Here is a 19,909-nt window from a genome sequence, read left to right as displayed (position 1 = left end):
TGTCCGCTAGTCCTGGCTCAGATGGACTGGATCACTGAAATGGCTCAGACTCTGCCCCCCTTTTGTGTGACATTGGAGTTATCCTCAGAATCTCACATTAATAAGTGTAACCCCTCATCTTCCAAAATGTCCAGGATCCAGTTGCAGAGGGAGGCGTTTAGTCCCAGAGTCCTTAGCTTATTGATAAGCTTTGACGGCACTATGGTGTTGACCACTGAGCTGTAGTCAATGAATAGCATTCTCATATAGGGGTTCCATTTGTCTAGGTGGGAAAGGGCAGTGTGGCGTGCAATAGAGATTTGCATGATCTGTTAGGGCGGTATGTAAATTGGAGTGGGTCTAGGGTTTCTGGGATAATGGTGACGTGAGCCATGACCAGCCTTTCAAAGCACTTCATGGCTACAAACATGAGTGCTACGGGTCGGTAGTCATTTAGGCATGTCCTTAGTGTTCTTGGGCACGGGGACTATGGTGGTCTGCTTAACATGTTGGTATTACAGACTCAGACAGGGAGAGGTTGAGAATGTCAGTGAAGATGCTTGCTAGTTGGTCAATGCATGCTCGCAGTACACATCCTGGTAATCCGTCTGTTGACTGTTTACAGGTCTTACTCACATCGGCTGCAGAGAGCGTGATCACACAGTCTTCCGGAACAGCTGGTGCTCTCATGCGTGTTTCAGTGTTATTTGCCTCAACGAGAGCATAGAAGAAGTTTAGCTCGTCTGATAGGCTCGTGTCACTGGGCAGTTCTCGGCTGTGCTTCCCTTTTGTAGTCTGTAATAGTTTGCAAGCCCTGCCACGTCCGACGAGCGTCAGAGCCGGTGTAGTATGATTCGATCTTAGTCCTGTATTGATGATTTGCCCGTTTGATGGTTCGTCAGAGGGCATAACAAGATTTCTCATTAGCTTAGCTCAGTGCAGCTGTTGCCTGTAATCCATGGCTTCTGGTCTGCGTAGGTCATCGATTTTATTTTCCAAAGATTGCATGTTTGCTAGCAGAATGGAAGGAAGTGGGGGTTTATTCGATCGCCTACAAATTCTCAGAAGGCAGCCCGCGCTCTGGCCCCCTTTTCTCCACCTCCTCTTCACGCAAATGACGGGGATCTGGGCATGTTCCCGGGAAAGCAGTATATCATTGACATCGGGCTCGTCGGACTCTGACAGTCCGTGGTGAATAATCGCAGTTTGGATGTCCAGGAGTTATTTTCGGTCATAAGAGACGGTAGCAGCAACATTATGTACAAAATAAGTTAGAAAGTATGTTCGAAACAACGCAAAAAACACGATTTAGGAATACGTAAAACGTCAGCCTTGTTCTCCGGCGCCATCTTGCAGACTTAGCACCTCTGTTCAGAATGCCAGCTGTAATTTATAAACCGATTCTACATGTAGAATCGCACGAAAATGTTAGCAGTCAGACGCCCACCGGTGGGTGGTACCTAAAACTAATGTTGAACGAACGGCAAATGAGCGGCAGATTGACATTTGTTGCAGTGTGTGCGCTCTTACTCTCTTACACCCATCGCTCCCTTGTACACATCTCCTGTCCTCCTCAGCTCAAACTATATTGAAGAGGACAGAGGCCCAGATTAGTATAAACATCAGATGGTTTGGTGTGTGTGCCTTCATACTGGCCACAGGGGTCAAGAGAACTCTCACAACACGCATACAGAGGGACATTACTTCACTCACAGGATGGAGAGACTGACACACACCAAATAGGCTCAGAAGTGTGTGCACGCGCGTTGCTAATGCTATTGACATGTGACTGCAGACATCTTGGTAATGAAGTTGAGATCAGCAGGAGAGAATGTCACTTCTTTTCCATTCAATGTTTGTCATCTAATTAGCACAATTAGGGGGTCATAAGATGACGAGTAGCTTCCCTCAGACGAGACAAACCACTTAACCCGTCTTTAGCACTATCTCCGTCAGCAAGTGTCTGCATGTCATACAACACAGACAGTGTGATCAGTGAGTCTCAGTGGGCCTCATTGCGTTATGCGTTGTGGTAAATAGGACTCTTCATTCCAGCACAAATGGCACCATGAGTCATTTATAGACTTTTATAAATGAATTAATATGTAATCAAAATCAAATCACATTTTATTGTTCACATACACGTGTTTAGCAGATGTTCTTGCGGATGTGGCGAAATGCTTGTGTTTCTGGTGCCAACAGTGCAGTAATATCTACATTTACATTTAAGTCATTTAGCAGACGCTCTTATCCAGAGCGACTTACAAATTGGTGCATTCACCTTATAATATCCAGTGGAACAACCACTTTACAATAGTGCATCTAAGTCTTTAAGGGGGGGTTAGAAGGATTACTTTATCCTATCCCAGGTATTCCTTAAAGAGGTGGGGTTTCAGGTGTCTCCGGAAGGTGGTGATTGACTCCGCTGTCCTGGCGTCGTGAGGGAGCTTGTTCCACCATTGGGGTGCCAGAGCAGCGAACAGTTTTGACTGGGCTGAGCGGGAACTGTGCTTCCTCAGAGGTAGGGAGGCGAGCAGGCCAGAGGTGGATGAACGGAGTGCCCTTGTTTGGGTGTAGGGCCTGATCAGAGCCTGAAGGTACGGAGGTGCCGTTCCCCTCACAGCTCCGTAGGCAAGCACCATGGTCTTGTAGCGGATGCGAGCTTCGACTGGAAGCCAGTGGAGAGAGCGGAGGAGCGGGGTGACGTGAGAGAACTTGGGAAGGTTGAACACCAGACGGGCTGCGGCGTTCTGGATGAGTTGTAGGGGTTTAATGGCACAGGCAGGGAGCCCAGCCAACAACGAGTTGCAGTAATCCAGACGGGAGATGACAAGTGCCTGGATTAGGACCTGCGCCGCTTCCTGTGTGAGGCAGGGTCGTACTCTGCGAATGTTGTAGAGCATGAACCTACAGGATCGGGTCACCGCCTTGATGTTAGTGGAGAACGACAGGGTGTTGTCCAGGGTCACGCCAAGGCTCTTAGCACTCTGGGAGGAGGACACAAGGGAGTTGTCAACCGTGATGGCGAGATCATGGAACGGGCAGTCCTTCCCCGGGAGGAAGAGCAGCTCCGTCTTGCCGAGGTTCAGCTTGAGGTGGTGATCCGTCATCCACACTGATATGTCTGCCAGACATGCAGAGATGCGATTCGCCACCTGGTTGTCAGAAGGGGGAAAGGAGAAGATTAATTGTGTGTCATCTGCATAGCAATGATATGAGAGACCATTTGAGGATATGACAGAGCCAAGTGACTTGGTGTATAGCGAGAATAGGAGTGGGCCTAGAACAGAGCCCTGGGGGACACCAGTGGTGAGAGCACGTGGTGCGGAGACAGATTCTCGCCACGCCACCTGGTAGGAGCGACCTGTCAGGTAGGACGCAATCCAAGCGTGCGCCGCGCCGGAGATGCCCAGCTCGGAGAGGGTGGAGAGGAGGATCTGATGGTTCACGGTATCAAAGGCAGCAGATGGGTCTAGAAGGATGAGAGCAGAGGAGAGAGAGTTAGCTTTAGCAGTGCGGAGAGCCTCCGTGACACAGAGAAGAGCAGTCTCAGTTGAATACCCAGTCTTGAAACCTGACTGATTAGGATCAAGAAGGTCATTCTGAGAGAGATAGCAAGAGAGCTGGCCAAGGACGGCACGTTCAAGAGTTTTGGAGAGAAAGGAAAGAAGGGATACTGGTCTGTAGTTGTTGACATCGGCGGGATCGAGTGTAGGTTTTTTCAGAAGGGGTGCAACTCTCGCTCTCTTGAAGACGGAAGGGACGTAGCCAGCGGTCAAGGATGAGTTGATGAGCGAGGTGAGGTAGGGGAGAAGGTCTCCGGAAATGGTCTGGAGAAGAGAGGAGGGGATAGGGTCAAGTGGGCAGGTTGTTGGGCAGCCGGCCGTCACAAGACGCGAGATTTCATCTGGAGAGAGAGGGGAGAAAGAGGTCAAAGCACAGGGTAGGGCAGTGTGAGCAGGACCAGCGGTGTCGTTTGACTTAGCAAACGAGGATCGGATGTCGTCAACCTTCTTTTCAAAATGGTTGACGAAGTCATCCGCAGAGAGGGAGGAGGGGGGGAGGTGGAGGAGGATTCAGGAGGGAGGAGAAGGTAGCAAAGAGCTTCCTAGGGTTAGAGGCAGATGCTTGGAGTTTAGAGTGGTAGAAAGTGGCTTTAGCAGCAGAGACAGAAGAGGAAAATGTAGAGAGGAGGGAGTGAAAGGATGCCAGGTCCGCAGGGGAGGCGAGTTTTCCTCCATTTCCGCTCGGCTGCCCGGAGCCCTGTTCTGTGAGCTCGCAGTGAGTCGTCGAGCCACGGAGCAGGAGGGGAGGACCGAGCCGGCCTGGAGGATAGGGGACAGAGGAAATCAAAGGATGCAGAGAGGGAGGAGAGGAGGGTTGAGGAGGCAGAATCAGGAGATAGGTTGGAGAAGGTTTGAGCAGAGGGAAGAGATGATAGGATGGAAGAGGAGAGAGTAGCGGGAGAGAGAGAGCGAAGGTTGGGACGGCGCAATACCATCCGAGTAGGGGCAGAGTGAGAAGTGTTGGATGAGAGCGAGAGGGAAAAGGATACAAGGTAGTGGTCGGAGACTTGGAGGGGAGTTGCAATGAGATTAGTGGAAGAACAGCATCTAGTAAAGATGAGGTCAAGCGTATTGCCTACCTTGTGAATAGGGGGGGAAGGTGAGAGGGTGAGGTCGTAAGAGGAGAGGAGTGGAAAGAAGGAGGCAGAGAGGAATGAGTCAAAGGTAGACGTGGGGAGGTTAAAGTCACCCAGAACTGTGAGAGGTGAGCCATCCTCAGGAAAGGAACTTATCAAGGCGTCAAGCTCATTGATGAACTCTCCAAGGGAACCTGGCGGGCGATAAATGATAAGGATGTTAAGCTTGAAAGGGCTGGTAACTGTGACAGCATGGAATTCAAATGAGGAGATAGACAGATGGGTCAGGGGAGAAAGAGAGAATGTCCACTTGGGAGAGATGAGGATTCCAGTGCCACCACCCCGCTGGCTCTAGGGGTATGCGAGAACACGTAGTCAGACGAGGAGAGAGCAGTAGGAGTAGCAGTGTTATCTGTGGTAATCCATGTTTCCGTCAGCGCCAGGAAGTCTAGGGACTGGAGGGTAGCATAGGCTGAGATGAACTCAGCCTTGTTGGCCGCAAACCGGCAGTTCCAGAGGCTGCCGGAGACCTGGAACTCCACGTGGGTCGTGCGCGCTGGGACCACCAGGTTAGAGTGGCAGCGGCCACGCGGTGTGGAGCGTTTGTATGGCCTGTGCAGAGGGGAGAGAACAGGGATAGACAAGCTACAGAAGAGGCTACGCTAATGCAAAGGAGATTGGAATGACAAGTGGACTACACGTCTCGAATGTTCAGAAAGTTAAGCTACGTTGCAAAAATCTTATTGACTAAAATGATACAGTGCTGCTGGCTGGTGGAGTAGGCTAGCTAGCAGTGGCTGCGTTGTTGACTTTGAACGTGTAGCTGGCTAGGTAACCTCGATAGTTTCAGTACTACACCTTGTCATGATACAAAGCAACTTTGTAGCTAGCTAGCTAACATAACACTAATCAAGACGTTCCTTGTAATGTATTTAGTTTCTACAATGCTGCTCGTCGGTAATAGTTGGCTGGGTTAGGAAAAATGGCGTCGCGGGGGACGGAAATAGCTGGCTAGCTAACCTCGATGGCTGGCTAGCTAACCTCTGTAATTACTAAACTACACAATTATCAAGCTATGACAAAGACAACTAAGTAGCTAGCTAGCTAACACTACACTAGTCAAATCGTTCCGTTGTAAAGTATTAGTATCTACAGCGCTGCTAGTCGGTAACGGTTGGCTAGCTAGCAGTGGGTTAATGATGACTAGGTGTGTTGACTAAGTCTGCCGCGTCGTCGCGGCTGGCTAGCTCACCTCGATAATTACTCAAACTACACAATTATCTTAGATACAGAGACAGCAAAGACAACTATGTAGCTGGCTAACTAACACTAACACCACACTAATCAAGTCGTTACGTTGTAATGTAATAGTTTCTACAGTGCTGCTAGTCGGTAGAAGTTGGCTAGCTAGCAGTGATGACTAGCTAGCTAGCAGCTAGCAGTGTTGACTACGTTAGGAGGACGAAGATAGCTAGCCTCGATAATTACTCAATTACTCTAAACTACACAATTATCTTTGATACAAAGACGGCTATGTAGCTAGCTAAGAAGAATTGCTCAGATCAAACAAATCAAGCCGTTGTAATGTAGTGAAGTGTAATATTACCTGTGGAGCGAAGCGTAGTGCGACTGCTCGCATGGTACACGCCAAAGTATTATCAAGTATTATCTAATAATTTCACAATGCACACAAATCTAATGTAAATGGAAGACGTAGCTTTTATTTGTATAGAGACAGTGCAATGTAACTGAGGTTTGAAACACACAGGCACGTGTGTATTGCTTCGCACAGACAGTAGTTTGTCAGTGTTTGTGTTATGTGGTTATTAAATCTGGACCTGGCTTGCCTCCTCTGCCTCACCACCTCTGCCTCACCACCTCTGTCTCCCCTGGTGTTTGGGTTGAGTGTGACCTCTTCCCTCCATTGTGTCCCAGCAGCAGCTCAGCTCCCTCAGGGAGGTGCAGGTTGCCAGTTAAGTGTTCTCTTTCTCTGTTCTCTGTAAGTGGAGTGGGTCTCTTTCCTCAAACAGGGAGGGAGTATTTGAAACGGGACATTTGGGAACAGGTGGAAGTCAGTGGGTTTGTAGTGACAGGGTGACTGTGCCAGAGAGAGTCATGTAAAATCTGTGGCACGGTAACTGACTGTTTTGACATCTTTGTGGAATGATTTCTCAAATCGTTTTGATCTTGTTTAGTCTCCACCCAGAGGAATGGTAGTGTTCCATCTAGAACATCCTTCCTTTTTAAGAACACACACAGGCCTTTTCATTGTGTGCATGTGAGTGACCCCACGTTTGTCATGGTGTGTTTCGTTATACAATGTATGGTCCTCTCTGTTCAGTATCTGGTAAGTGTGTGGTTGAGTGACTACGTTTCTGGGGTGGTGGGGCAGTCTCCTCTTGTTTGGTGTGTAGCTTGTGAAAGTTCATGTCTGGTTTGACACTGACTCACACACACACACACACACACACACACACACACACACACACACACACACACACACACACATCTGTAGCAGTTGTGCCCTTGGAGTGTGAGGCTGCTAACTGAGGAGGTAGAAGAGGAATGTCAGTGGAAGAGAAGAGTTCATCCTCCCTCTTTGTTGCTCAGAGGTCCCCCCTCTTCTTCCAGAGGGCTGGTAGGAACCACAGGGCAACGGGAGGCTGTTTCAGACTGGTACATCTTTCTTTCGTGTCTTCCTCCCCTCCCCCTCTACTCTTTTGACGCGCTGTGTTTTTATTTTGGGTGAAGGAAGCCTTTTGCAGCTGCATTAGCCTGTCTGTTTGAGAGTTAAATTTCGATGTGATTAAAAGGGCATTATTTTTTTTTTGTCTTTGCACAGCTGCTGTGTGTAACATGAGTTTGGGAAAGTGAGAATGTCATGATAAAATCAAGTAATGTTTCCCTCTTTTTGTCTCCCCTCTAGTTGAGCAGTTTCCTCTGACAGTGGACTGAGTGTCTCTGTGAGTCTCTCAACCTGGGACGACTGCTCTTCTGGCCACAGCGTCCATGAGGTAACGGCGGGAAGCCCCATACCACCCTCACTCCGCCCTCCATCCCCCTCTCCCTCCATCCCCCTTTGCAGCGATGGGTCAGAAGATCTCGGGCAGCATCAAGTCAGTGGACGCACGGGGTGAGCCTTCATACCGGCCGGTCCGCCGTGAGCTGCAGGGTCCAGACTTCTGCCGGCCTCCTCGTCTGGACCTGCTTCTGGACATGCCCCCTGCGACCTCTGACCTGCAGCTCCACCACGCCTGGAACCCAGAGGACCGCTCGCTCAACGTCTTTGTCAAGGAGGACGACAAGCTGACCTTCCACCGCCACCCGGTGGCCCAGAGCACCGACTGCATCCGCGGCCAGGTGGGCTACACACGGGGGCTCCATGTCTGGAGGATCCACTGGCCGGCGAGACAACGAGGAACACACGCTGTCGTAGGGGTGGGCACGGCTGATGCTCTTCTACACTCTGTGGGTTACACGGCCCTGGTGGGTTCTGACTGTGAGTCGTGGGGCTGGGACTTGGGCCGGAACAGACTCTACCACGACAGTAAGAACCGGCCGGCCTCCACCTCGGCACCAACATACCCGTGTTTCCTGGAGGCAGACGAGTCATTTGTTCTGCCAGACGCCCTGCTGGTGGTGCTGGACATGGACGAAGGCTCGCTCAGCTTCATGGTGGACGGCCAGTACCTGGGCGTGGCCTTCAGAGGGTTAAAGGGCAGGAGGCTGTACCCCATCGTCAGCGCCGTGTGGGGACACTGTGAGGTCTCCATCCGTTACATCAATGGACTGGATCGTAAGTCAATGTCCTTATGGTTTTACAGTGGGAAACCTCTGTCTCTCTCTCTGTGTGTTTGTTCTGTCTACATTATATTGTGGGGTTTGCTGTGGTTTTGCATACCTCAGTCAGCATAGCGTACTCCGACAAGGCTATGTATTCTTTAATACAGAAGCTCAAAGCAACTATAATATCAGCAAGTCAATGCTGCATTATGCCTTGATGGCGCTTACTTTCCTTTCTCTCTGGCTCTTGTTTAGAAAACAATATAGCACAATGTCAAAACCCAGTGACTCATACACCCATACTCTCCCCATCTCTCTAAATATAAAACCAAGTCGGAGCGCTTGCTTTTCATTGTTTACTGTGTAGATGAGGGGAGGCAGGCGGGACGAGGGAGGCGTCTGTAGGAAATGTTGAACAGCACAATTATATTGTGTTTGGAGCTGCGGCTTATTTTAGAAGTGCTGAGGCAGCCTCTCGCCCAGGGGAGATTTCTGATGAATCGACATGCGCAGAGCACATGAATATGACCAGTGGGAGGGATGGAGAGATGGAGGGACAGAGCTGGAGGAAGAAAAGAGAATGGGGGGAAGGGAGGGAGTGAGATGGAGAGTGATGAAGGTTAATAATAATACATTTAACTTATAGCGCTTTTCATTACAATTTCAAAGCACTTTAAGCAACAACAAAACAAAAAAATGCAGTTTTGTAAAACAGTAGTTGATGGACTCATGGCAGGCAGGGTAGTTAGTTAATGGCTTGAGTAGTCAGTGCGAGGAGAAGGCTAGAGTAGAGGCAGTTCAGAGATGAAATGGAGGGGGGGTCACATCCAGGGGGTTTCAGATTGGTCTAGAGCCATTCATCAGGGTGCCCTCGCTGTCGCTGAAGCAGCGCTTCTCAGTAGTACTCTCTGAAGTCAGACTCCATGGGTAGAACCCCTCCACTACCGATGTGTAGCACCCACCTGGGTGAAGCTACGACACCCAGGAAGGTGTCAGAGAAGCACACTGCACATCAGTCCAGAATAGTCCTCCCTGACGCTAACCACTGGAGAAAACTGCTGAAAAAGGTTGAAGGAGAAAGACATTTGGATTTAATCATCTGTGTCAGTCAGTCATGGGTTTTGGACATAAAGGACTGGAGACGATGAGGCTGTGTGTTGACAGACAGTAAGTGACTGTTTCCTCACTAGGTTAGTCCCAGAGACTCTTTCTGAATAATACTGTAGTAGTGACAGTCTGCGCATGGAGATGCTGTATACCAGTGTTGGCTTTACCCTCCTCCTGCAGACCTGCTGGATACTGAGATTCTACCAATCAGCTGCTCATCAGGACCTAGATTAGCTGCATCAGCTGTGTTGGAGTAGGAGCTAGAGTTGGCCACTGGTTTCTGTCAACCAATAGCCTCCAGTCCACTAATCAGTGGCATGTCAGTACAGAGAGACTAGCTGATAGTGTTTTATAGACTGTATACAGTTCTGTGTGGAGTGACTGCCTCTGCTACTGTGGAGAGAAAGTGAGGGAGGGCCTGCTGGTGTGTGTTTCTCGGCTCTGATCTATAAAAAGACGTCTTTACCCATAGGAAGCAGCCTAAGCTCTCTCCTCAGTCAATCCCCCCCTTAGACAGTCAGACATTAACTACATTTTCATGGCTGCAAGGTAGGTGTTTGTGTGTGAGTTCACGGAAGGGAGCCAGGAGTGGAGTAATTCTGGAGGCAGTCCCAGTGTGCCGCGGAGCTCAGTGTCTCGCCTTGCGAAGGAAGGTGTGTGTGTGTGTGTATTGCACCCCATACAGTCACCCTCTGATGCATGGTTTTCTTGTCTCTATCTCACAGACCAACACACTGGGCTGTTTGTGTGGAACATGTGACATTAATGCATTATTCTATAGCCCATTGGAACACAAGCCCTATTCTTCATCAACTGGTTTACTTTCAAGAGGACAAAGGAGGGGTTTTAGTGTTGTTTTATTATAGGGCATGGGGTTGTCTCACTCTCCCCCCTTCTATTTCTCTCTCCTCTATTTCTCCAGCTCTCTCTCCCCTCTGCTGTGGTTTCCCAAACTAAATGAAGATGGAGGAAAGTTAAGGGAATGTAGTTTTATAATGTAAGAGAAGCAGCTAATGGAAGCATAACTCTGTCCAGCCCATGTCCCTGCTCTGTCACAACTCTGTAGCCTCATTATGTAGGGATCCTGTGTGTGTCATCTGCTCTCTGCACTGATGTTAAGAGTATTTATTTGTTTTGTAGGAATGCTCCAGAGGAAACCATGGTATATTATAAATTGGGTAGTTTGGGTACTGGATGCTGTTATGGCTGAAACAGCACTTCAGCCGGAGGTATGTCAGACAATATACCACTGGTCTGATGCATAAATACTATTTATCTTAGTAATCAGTTTATAATAGTAATAAGGCACCTCAGGGGTTTGTGACTGAGAACAGCCCTTACCACACCCCCTCTGGCCTTATTGCTTAATTATGCTTTGGAAATGGGGCAACATCCCCATGTAACGCACAGGAAAATGCAGACAGTATATGAGTATGCTAGGCATTGGCTCGTATTCCCCAAGGTAGCTTCTCCATGTTTCTGTTTTAGAAGCACTGTGTTAAAGGAGTCTTCTCTTGCAATAAAACCACGTGAAGAGATGTCCCTCCACTTTTCCATCACTTTCTCAAATTGTCCCTTAACACAGTTAATGCAATCCTCTGATCCTGTATTTCTCAGCAAACACATAGTTTCTTCTCCACACGACTTTCACACTGATGGAAGCTTTATCGATTTCTTTAGTGTTTCTGTTGCTCCCTAAAGCCTGTAAATAGAAAACAATAGGAGAGTGGGGATCAGGCTGTCCTGCTAGCTATATTCTAATAGCACTGTTCTTCACATACCAAAATGGCACAACACAACACTACAGCCATAGGGAGGCTACCAGCAGCCAAAGTCATTCAGAGCTTAACAAGAGAATAACAAGAGGTGAGCACTTTGCAAACCTGTTACAAATGCACACCATTTCATGCTGGCTCTTTCTTTCTCTCCCCGATATCTCTTTCTCACTCACTCCCACTCTTTCGTTTACCCTCAAATCCCTGCTTCAATATTTACACTTCTGATCATGGAGGGGAGTTGCCGTAGAAACCGTTTAGCTGAATGGGGAGAGGAGACGGTACAGCAAGTGCTGGCTTGGGGAGGGAGATTTAGGCTGGGGATGGTGTGTTGGCTGGGACTGGATCATTTTGGCTGTGAATGGAGGCTCCTCTTGTTTGGAGCCATGAAACTCGGCTGTAAGTCTCCTGATTAGTGTGGAGGATAGATTCACAGACGGTGAGTACGTTTACTTGAACACTAATAATTCGATATTAAACTGATTATGTCAGCAGGCCGAGCATGGTAATATTCACATAAACACCTTACTCTGGCTTATCTGAATTGGTTTAGTGTAAGCATACAGCGATTTTAAACGGTCTTTCGAATTATTAGGACACGTAAACCGCTTAATCAGCGTTCCAGTGGTGTATTTGATCTGCACATGTGCCAGCACCGGGTATTGCAAGTCTCCCTCTTATGCACGAGTGAAGTGAGTTTGGAAAAACTGAAAGTATGCGTCTTAGAAATAGTTTTCAGATACAAACTTTATATGTCCGAACTCTGAATCTAATAGGCTTCGCAAAAATAACATTGTCACTGTGGTAGAACGCTTATTTTGATTGGTGATTTTCAGATGTGTCCATATGAACAGGATTATTAGGGAAATAGTTATTCTTGCAAAGTATATAAACGTTTTAAACAAACTATTATATTAATCTGACTATCCATAATAATGGTGTTGTGTGCATGTAACCGTACTCAATGTCTTGCAGAGGTATAGCAGGCTTTATTATGCTGAGGACCCGAGTGTATAGGGGCACTGCAGGGGTCAGTGGCTAAATGGACTGGATCATTTGCTTCTGTCTGGGGATCAGTGGCTAAATGGGCTGGATCATTTGCTTCTGTCTGGGGATCAGTGGCTAAACGGACTGGATCATTTGCTTCTGTCTGGGGATCAGTGGCTAAACGGACTGGATCATTTGCTTCTGTCTGGGGATCAGTGGCTAAACGGACTGGATCATTTGCTTCTGTCTGGGGATCAGTGGCTAAACGGACTGGATCCTTTGCTTCTGTCTGGGGATCAGTGGCTGGATCATTTGCTTCTGTCTGGGGTTCAGTGGCTAAACAGACTGGATCCTTTGCTTCTGTCTGGGGATCAGTGGCTGGGACATTTGGTTCTGTCTGGTAATAAAGCGCCAACGGACGACTGGTGTCCGTTAGTTCAGTGAGCAATTGGATTCAGCTGAAGTCAGCGATTCAATTTGGACACTGACTTTTCCAATTTGAGAGAGGCTGAGGCTTGCCCTTTCTCTTGCTCTCACTCTCTTCCTCACTGCTGTTTCCATTCGTTATTTCTCTCTCTCCTTGTGATGTTCTCTTTCTTTCTCTCGCTGCTCATTTTATACATTGACGTCACACACACGTCTTGTCACAAGATGGTCATTTTATACATTTGTGTGACACGCACACACACTACTTGCCATAATAAGTCGGTCTTTTTATATATTTTACATCTGACACACACACGCTCCCACTCCCAATCATGAGGTGGTCATTGGAACTGGTGCACAGTTTGAGATGTTATCCATCTCCACTGGCACAGTTCTCCATATTGATTAGATAAGCTCTGAGTCTGGAATCAACAAGTCCACACTGAATATCCTGACAGCAGGTCAATTGGCATCTCTCCTGGTTGCACACAAAGACTGAGTCTGAGAGGAAACGAGAGATGGCGGGAGAGATTGATCCGAAACAAAGATGGGGAGAGCACGAGAAGAAATTGGGACAGCAGGATCAAGATACGTACGTGTGTGTGTGTGTGTGTGTGTGTGTGTGTGTGTGTGATACTCCTTCAAATTAACGAATTCGGGTAGTTCAGCCAAACCCGTTGCTGACGGGTGAATAAAATCCAGCGACTTTCAACGTGGCACCGTCATAGGATGCCACCTTTCCAACAAGTCAGTTCGTCAAATTTCTGGCCTGTTAGAGCTGCCCCAGTCAACTGTAAGTGCTGTTATTTTGAAGCGGAAATGTCTGAGCAACAACAAGAACTGTTTGTCGGGAGCTTCAGGAAATGGATTTCCATGGCCGAGCAGCCGCATACAAGCCTAAAATCAAGTGTCCGCTGGAGTGGTGTAAAGCTTGCCGCCATTGGACTCTGGAGCTGTGGAAACGCTTTCTCTGGAGTGATGAATCATGCTTCACCATCTGGCAGTTTGATGGGCGAATCAGGGTTTAGCGGATGCCAGGAGATCGCTACGTACCCCAATGCGTAGGGCCAACTTTAAAGTTTAGATTAATGATCTGGGGCTGTTTTTCATGGTTTGGGCTATGCCCCTTAGTTCCAGTGAAGGGAATCTTAACTCTACAGCATACAATGACATTCTAGATGATTCTGTGCTTCCAGTTAGGGGAAGGCCCTTTCCTGTTTTAGCATGACAATGCCTCCGTGCACAAAGCGAGGTCCATATAAAAATGGCTTGTTGAGATCTGTGTGGAAGATCTTGACTGGCCTGCACAGAGCCCTGACCTCAACCCCATCGAACACATTTGCGATGAATTGGAACGCCAACTGAAAGCCAGGCCTAATCATCCAACATCAGTGCCCGACCTCTGTGTTTCCACCTGAGTGCATGTCTACATACAGGCCTAGAGCATGCTCCTGATTGTCCCAGAACGATAGCCCTGGACTACGCCTGAATCAGACAGACAGACCCAGACAGCATCATATCTGCTTTACTGACACAAACCTGTATCTCACCATTATTAACAGAGCAGTGGGGGAGAGGGGGACTGAGTCAGGGGAGAGAAAGATGGATGGATGGACATAAACGGGATAGGAGAGGGATGGAGAGATGAGAGAAAGTGGCTCGCTTGCTTTTACTTTCTATTCCATTTAACTGAACCACTTCCAGCTAATTTGCTTCCATTAATACTTAATATCACCCTGTCCTGTTTGCTTTCATCCCATGTTTTGAAGTGTAATTTGGGTCTTTATGAACCCACATGGCATGCAGTTCAGCAAGCCAAGGCAGACATGCTGCTGCGTAGACTACTGACCAACATGTAGCTGTTATTCTCCCCTACCTCTCCCTTTTGTCTCTTTCTTTGTGAAGACTATTTCAAGCTAAGCATGATACCCAAGAGATGCTTACCGTACAGGTTTCTCCATGCTCACACATGAGTCCTCAACCTGCAAACACACCCACACACCTACATTCACCGGAGCAGTGTGGAGTCTGATAGCTCAGCCAGACTGTTGATTGACAGCAGACATTAGCAGGCTCCTGCTCAGATTCCCGCTGTTTGATGGGACCACTAGTCGCTGGTGGCAACGCAGGGAGAGGGCACACCAGCTGGGCGATTGGACAGTTTCCAGGAAGCAGCATCATCATAATTATCATCATCCCTCCTATGCAATTTCCATAGCTCCACTGAATAACATGCTATGTTAATGTTCCTCTCAATTGACTCAACTATGGCTCTCCATGTTAATAGGCTTTCTTTGTTTGTGTGTGTGTTCCTGACACACGGCTGCAGTGAGATGATCATATTGCTTTAATAAGCCTAGGTAATGACACACCAGTGTGTGAACCATGTGTGTGCACGTGGTGAGAACTACCTTTCACTACTGAGTTCATCAGAGGTCACCTAATATATCCAGGCTCTCTAACAGGAATTGTAGATTTTACATCCTCCAGGTGGTGCCCAACTGTCTTAGGCCCTATGACTGTCTTAGGCCCTATGACTGTCTTAGGCCCATATAACCATGGAGTCAGACAAGCAGGAGAAACATGCAGACAGGAGATTACATCCATCCATCTCCCACAATCCCTCTGTCTGCGCAGCAAGTGAGATGTAGGCTGTGACCATGTGACCTGTTTAGCCTGTTAGTGAGTCAGATAGGCAGGCCGGATCCTGTAAGTCGACATCTGGAAGTGTGTGTGTGTATTTGTCTGCGTGTGTCTAAGGCCTATGTTTTACGGTAGTTTCTTGGAAGTTGACTCAATCATCACTTTGCACGTTTCTTTTGGATCTTTGTTAGTTAAGAACATTCATTATATGGTGAAATAGATCATGTCAAAAGCCAGCCTGCCAGCAAGCCTGCTTTTGTATCACATCCTTCCCATGGAAACATCTTAGTGTATAATACAGGAGAGTCCAATGTCAGTGTGTGTCTAATATATTTTGCTGTGTGTTGTCTAGTGGTCACGTAGCTACAAGGGCACCAGTCCATTTAGAGGATTCCCTAGGGTCCCCCTTGACACCATCCACTCTGTCTATTCCAAGCCATGTGGCCAGTGACTGCAGATTTGTGTGTACTTTAGTGAGGGAGACTGTGTGTGGCGAGCCCCTGAGCATCACCTTCACACAGTGCTCAGGAGAGTGTCTGCTCTGTAAGTCCAGTACAAACAGATGGTCACGGCAGGTGGACCGGTCAAGCTGACGTCCATGAAGGGCATTCTCATTATCAAAGTTTCTCTGTGTGGGAAGATCTCTGACACAAACAAATGCACTTAAAAGCCCTTCTGAGAATGATATCATATTGCTTAGTCTACACCAATATTACATGCACTCCTTGCCATTCACTCTGAAATAGCATCTATTAAATCTGTAAATGTATGTAAACATTCCTTTTTTTTAATGTCCTCTCTCCTGTCTGTCACAGCGGAGCCCCTCCCCCTGATGGACCTGTGCAGGCGAGTGGCCAGGCTGGCTCTGGGGCGGGACCGACTCAACCAGATAGACACCCTCCCTCTGCCAGAGACCCTGAAGAACTACCTCCAGTACCAGTGACCCCACACACTCACCAGGACAACGGACGACTGACTGCTTGACGGCAGCTACATTTCACTACAGTCGACCCCCAGAAATGTAACCCTGAACCATTGGACATCTACTGAGGATAATGATGATGGACGGGAGGAAGCCTATGAAGGAGTTTCTTTTTAGGATTTGTCTGTTTTTAATTTGTTTTTTAAATTTGCTCACTGCTGTGATGGATGATGGACAGAGGGAGGATTAACGAAAGGAGGGGGATGGGCTTCAGTCTGGACTGTAGCAGAAGTGTTGGGCTATGATGCTGGCTTCTCATTGGGTATATGGGTCTATAGTGCTTCTAGAATATGTGCCTGGAGGAACAGGGCGTTTGGGGATGACGCATATAGACATCATACATAGTTACTGTACATCTATACAGATTCTCTGGAAGGCTCTCGGAACATCTAGATATTTATATTTAGAGCCTATAGCAGGCTCCACTGAGACTCACCAGCCCCTAGCCACAGGGAGCTAGAGGATGGAAAACACACAGGCAGGCGAACATCCTTGAATGCATGCATATGCAAACACTCGCTCATGCTCAGAGGGGCTGTTTTCAGTGTGAGTGGTGAGGTTTAATGCATGTGTGGGTTGGTGCGTGTCGGCCTTGCTCTGCAACAGGCACCCCGAGGCATGTCAGACCCACTCTGACCCCACTGAGTTTGGGTACACTGCAGCCCTGATATCTTTTAGTGCCCTGCTGCACTACACCTTCCTCTCAACTGGCAGTCTCTATTTATCAGTGGGCTTCATTGGATCCAGGTTTCCATTAGGTCTTTGTCTGGGTGAGTGACTGGTCTGTGTCCAAAATGGCACCCTATTCCCTACATAGTGCACTACGTTTGATCAGCCTGATCAGGAGTGCACTACGTTTGATCAGCCTGATCAGGAGTGCACTACGTTTGATCAGCCTGATCAGGAGTGCACTACGTTTGATCAGCCTGATCAGGAGTGCACTACGTTTGATCAGCCTGATCAGGAGTGCACTACGTTTGATCAGCCTGATCAGGAGTGCACTACGTTTGATCAGCCTGATCAGGAGTGCACTACGTCGGTATAGGGTGCCGTTGTGGACATACCCTGGGATGTTGTCAGTCAGTGTGTGTTAAAGCTGATTGAAGTTGATCAGAGGGCCAATCCGCTATTACTGTTTATGTGCCTGCGCAGAGAAAGCACACAACGCCTCTGTCACAGGAGACTGTTTCTAAAAAAATGTATATGCTGCTTTGTTTTGTTCCACTCCTTCTGTTCTTATCCCGATGGTGATATTCCTTTTATAAATACGTTCTCTCTTTTTATGAATGAGGCTTTTGTTTATTTCTGATTTGTTTTTGTTTTCTATTGTATTGAGATCTATTTGCCGAACAGGAAGTGACCAGGAAGTCTCGCTGAGAGAGACTGATCGAGGAATGTGCTGCAATGAGCATCTTTTTAAATGTGAATAAAAAATAAAAAACAGAACCCAACATACTGCTGTTTTTTTTCTCCATTTGGACCCACTGTCATGTCACCTCAGCATGTCAGTGTCATCCAAATGAGGGGAAGTCGCAATGCTGCCCAGCACCTTCACACACTAAGCCTTTGAACCAAAAATATAGTATTGAATTTCTCTAACTGTGATTTAAAATCTGATGCTGTAGTTGGCTGCCTGTATTTGATATTTAGTCTCAGTAATGTTTAGTGAACCTTATGTCCCATGGGACAGGCAGGCTGAACAGAGCCTGTTGTGATCACAGTTCAGACAAAGCAGCTTTACTGTTCAAAAAACCCCTTCGTGGTTTACAACATAAATCTGTCTCTGATCATACTGTAGAAAAATCACACCAGGATGAGTGCGTGCTCTCCCACTTCTTTCAGAGAGCGCCAAGCGGCCATGATGAGATGATTTAATGCAAGTGGTGAGTGCGGTTGTAGGGAAGGAAATATGTCCCTAAATGGTTACAATCATCCTACTCCCTCTAGGAAGGCTTGGTAAGGATGGTCTTGCAGGGCCATAGTTACCTGCCCATTACCAGAAGGGTACATAAGCTGGTGTTATACCACATGGATCTCAGGCAAAGGCTTTCATGCTGAAATGCAGGTTGAGAAGTGAGGATTTGAAGGAAAGGATAAGAGTTTTGGGGCATGATGCCAGACACCACAATTTGTGAGGCTAAGACCAGGTATTAGAAATGGACTCCGTAATGAATTTACTCCCTCGCGGAAAGGTAGGATCAAATCAGGATAAAAGCTGAAGCTCAGAAGTTGTTTGACCTGTTTAAAAGAGGCTTATCGTTGATACACCCCGTTTCTTGAGTGTGTTGTGGCAGCTGCACTACTATAATTACAATTGAGCTCTGATCTATCCAGGGGTATAATCTTACAACGGTGGCTATTGGCTCTCTCCTTTGTTAACTTCCCTCTCCCTACTCAACCAATTTATTTCGCCCCACTACTCACCCTCTCCAAGCAGCTTTCCAGCATCCATATTATTACTGTCTGCATTCTCCTCTCCTTTTCCTCTTATGCCTGTTCTTTCCATCACTTTCATAATGACAGGTATACTCTCCCCTCACCTGTCTATTCACACTCCATGATGTCCCATCAACATTCCTCCTCTCCCTCCTTTACCTCCCTCTCATCCTGTAGTGAGTGACATGTAGGACGGAGGTGGGGGGAGAACTGTAGCGGTTGAAGGGCTGCTGTCTTGCATGAAGATGAAATGTATACTCGTTTAGAGTTATTTTCTTCTGCAGAGCGTGGTGTAAAAGTTCTGGCTCTGTGTCTATCTCTCCAAGGCAGATCAAATGAATGAGTGCTTGACTTCTCAAAGCTAAACTTTTCTCTTTGACCTATTTGAATGATCTTTAAACAACGGGTAGACTCCCCATAGTCAGTTCTGTAGACAGGACACACACAACAGGAAGTTGGTGGCAGCTTAACTTGGGAGGACTGGCTCGTAATAGTGACTGGATCGGTTTCCAGGACCACTAACACTAATAGAGGCGTCCAAATAAAGGTTAGCAGCGTGGCATCTGGTCTTCCCAGAGCTGTGGTGTGGTCACATAAGACTCACTGGCCTGTGAATGGACCTGGGGGCTATTGTCAACTCAGGGATATAACCGAAGCAACGCGGGGGGAGGGAAATCACACAAAGGAAAGTCTACTGAAGTAGTGTGTGTGAAAAGGACCATTGTCTTTTCAACAACTGCTGCCACATTGAAAACATTACAATCCATTGTTGCTGTGATGTCAATGACAACTGTATGAAGAATGGAAAGAAAGTACACATTGAAAGAGAGAGAATTTGACAAGAGCACCTCACTACCGTTCGACATCCACCGTGTGGTAGAGGGTATTGTGTGAAGGTTGTTTTTCTGTTCAGTGTCTGGCTGACGTCAACATCCATCTAGACCCATGACAGTCATTCTTTTAGCACCTGCTGAACACGTCAACTGGACTGACTCACGCTCACACACTCTTATGATCGCTAAATAGTGCACTATTTAAACACCTGCCCCCCCAATCCTCCAAAACACAGACTAGAAATTGTGTCTTCCTGTATTATACTTATGATAAAATATTTTACAGAGCCATTTACTTTGTTTGTATTCTTATATT

General features: G+C 47.5%; 1 protein-coding gene across 4 annotated transcripts in view; it reads left to right on the top strand.

Moving 5' to 3' along the window:
* The window catches only part of LOC106581306 (SPRY domain-containing SOCS box protein 4), a 45,288-nt gene extending 28,461 nt beyond the window's left edge, over positions 1-16,827 (top strand). For all 4 annotated transcript variants that reach the window (XM_014163273.2, XM_014163270.2, XM_014163269.2 and 1 more), the window contains 2 exons: positions 7,548-8,417; positions 16,158-16,827. In XM_014163273.2, the coding sequence (XP_014018748.1) occupies positions 7,709-8,417; positions 16,158-16,285 (837 nt within the window). In that variant the 5' untranslated portion in view covers positions 7,548-7,708 and the 3' untranslated portion in view covers positions 16,286-16,827. The remainder of the gene's footprint in view (positions 1-7,547; positions 8,418-16,157) is intronic.
* Positions 16,828-19,909: the final 3,082 nt, after the last annotated feature.

The sequence above is a fragment of the Salmo salar genome, chromosome ssa20 (genome assembly GCF_905237065.1).
Source record: "Salmo salar chromosome ssa20, Ssal_v3.1, whole genome shotgun sequence".
Lineage (NCBI taxonomy): Eukaryota > Metazoa > Chordata > Actinopteri > Salmoniformes > Salmonidae > Salmo > Salmo salar.
Note: the sequence above shows the minus strand (reverse complement) of the source record. Positions and strands in the feature narration are given on the sequence as shown.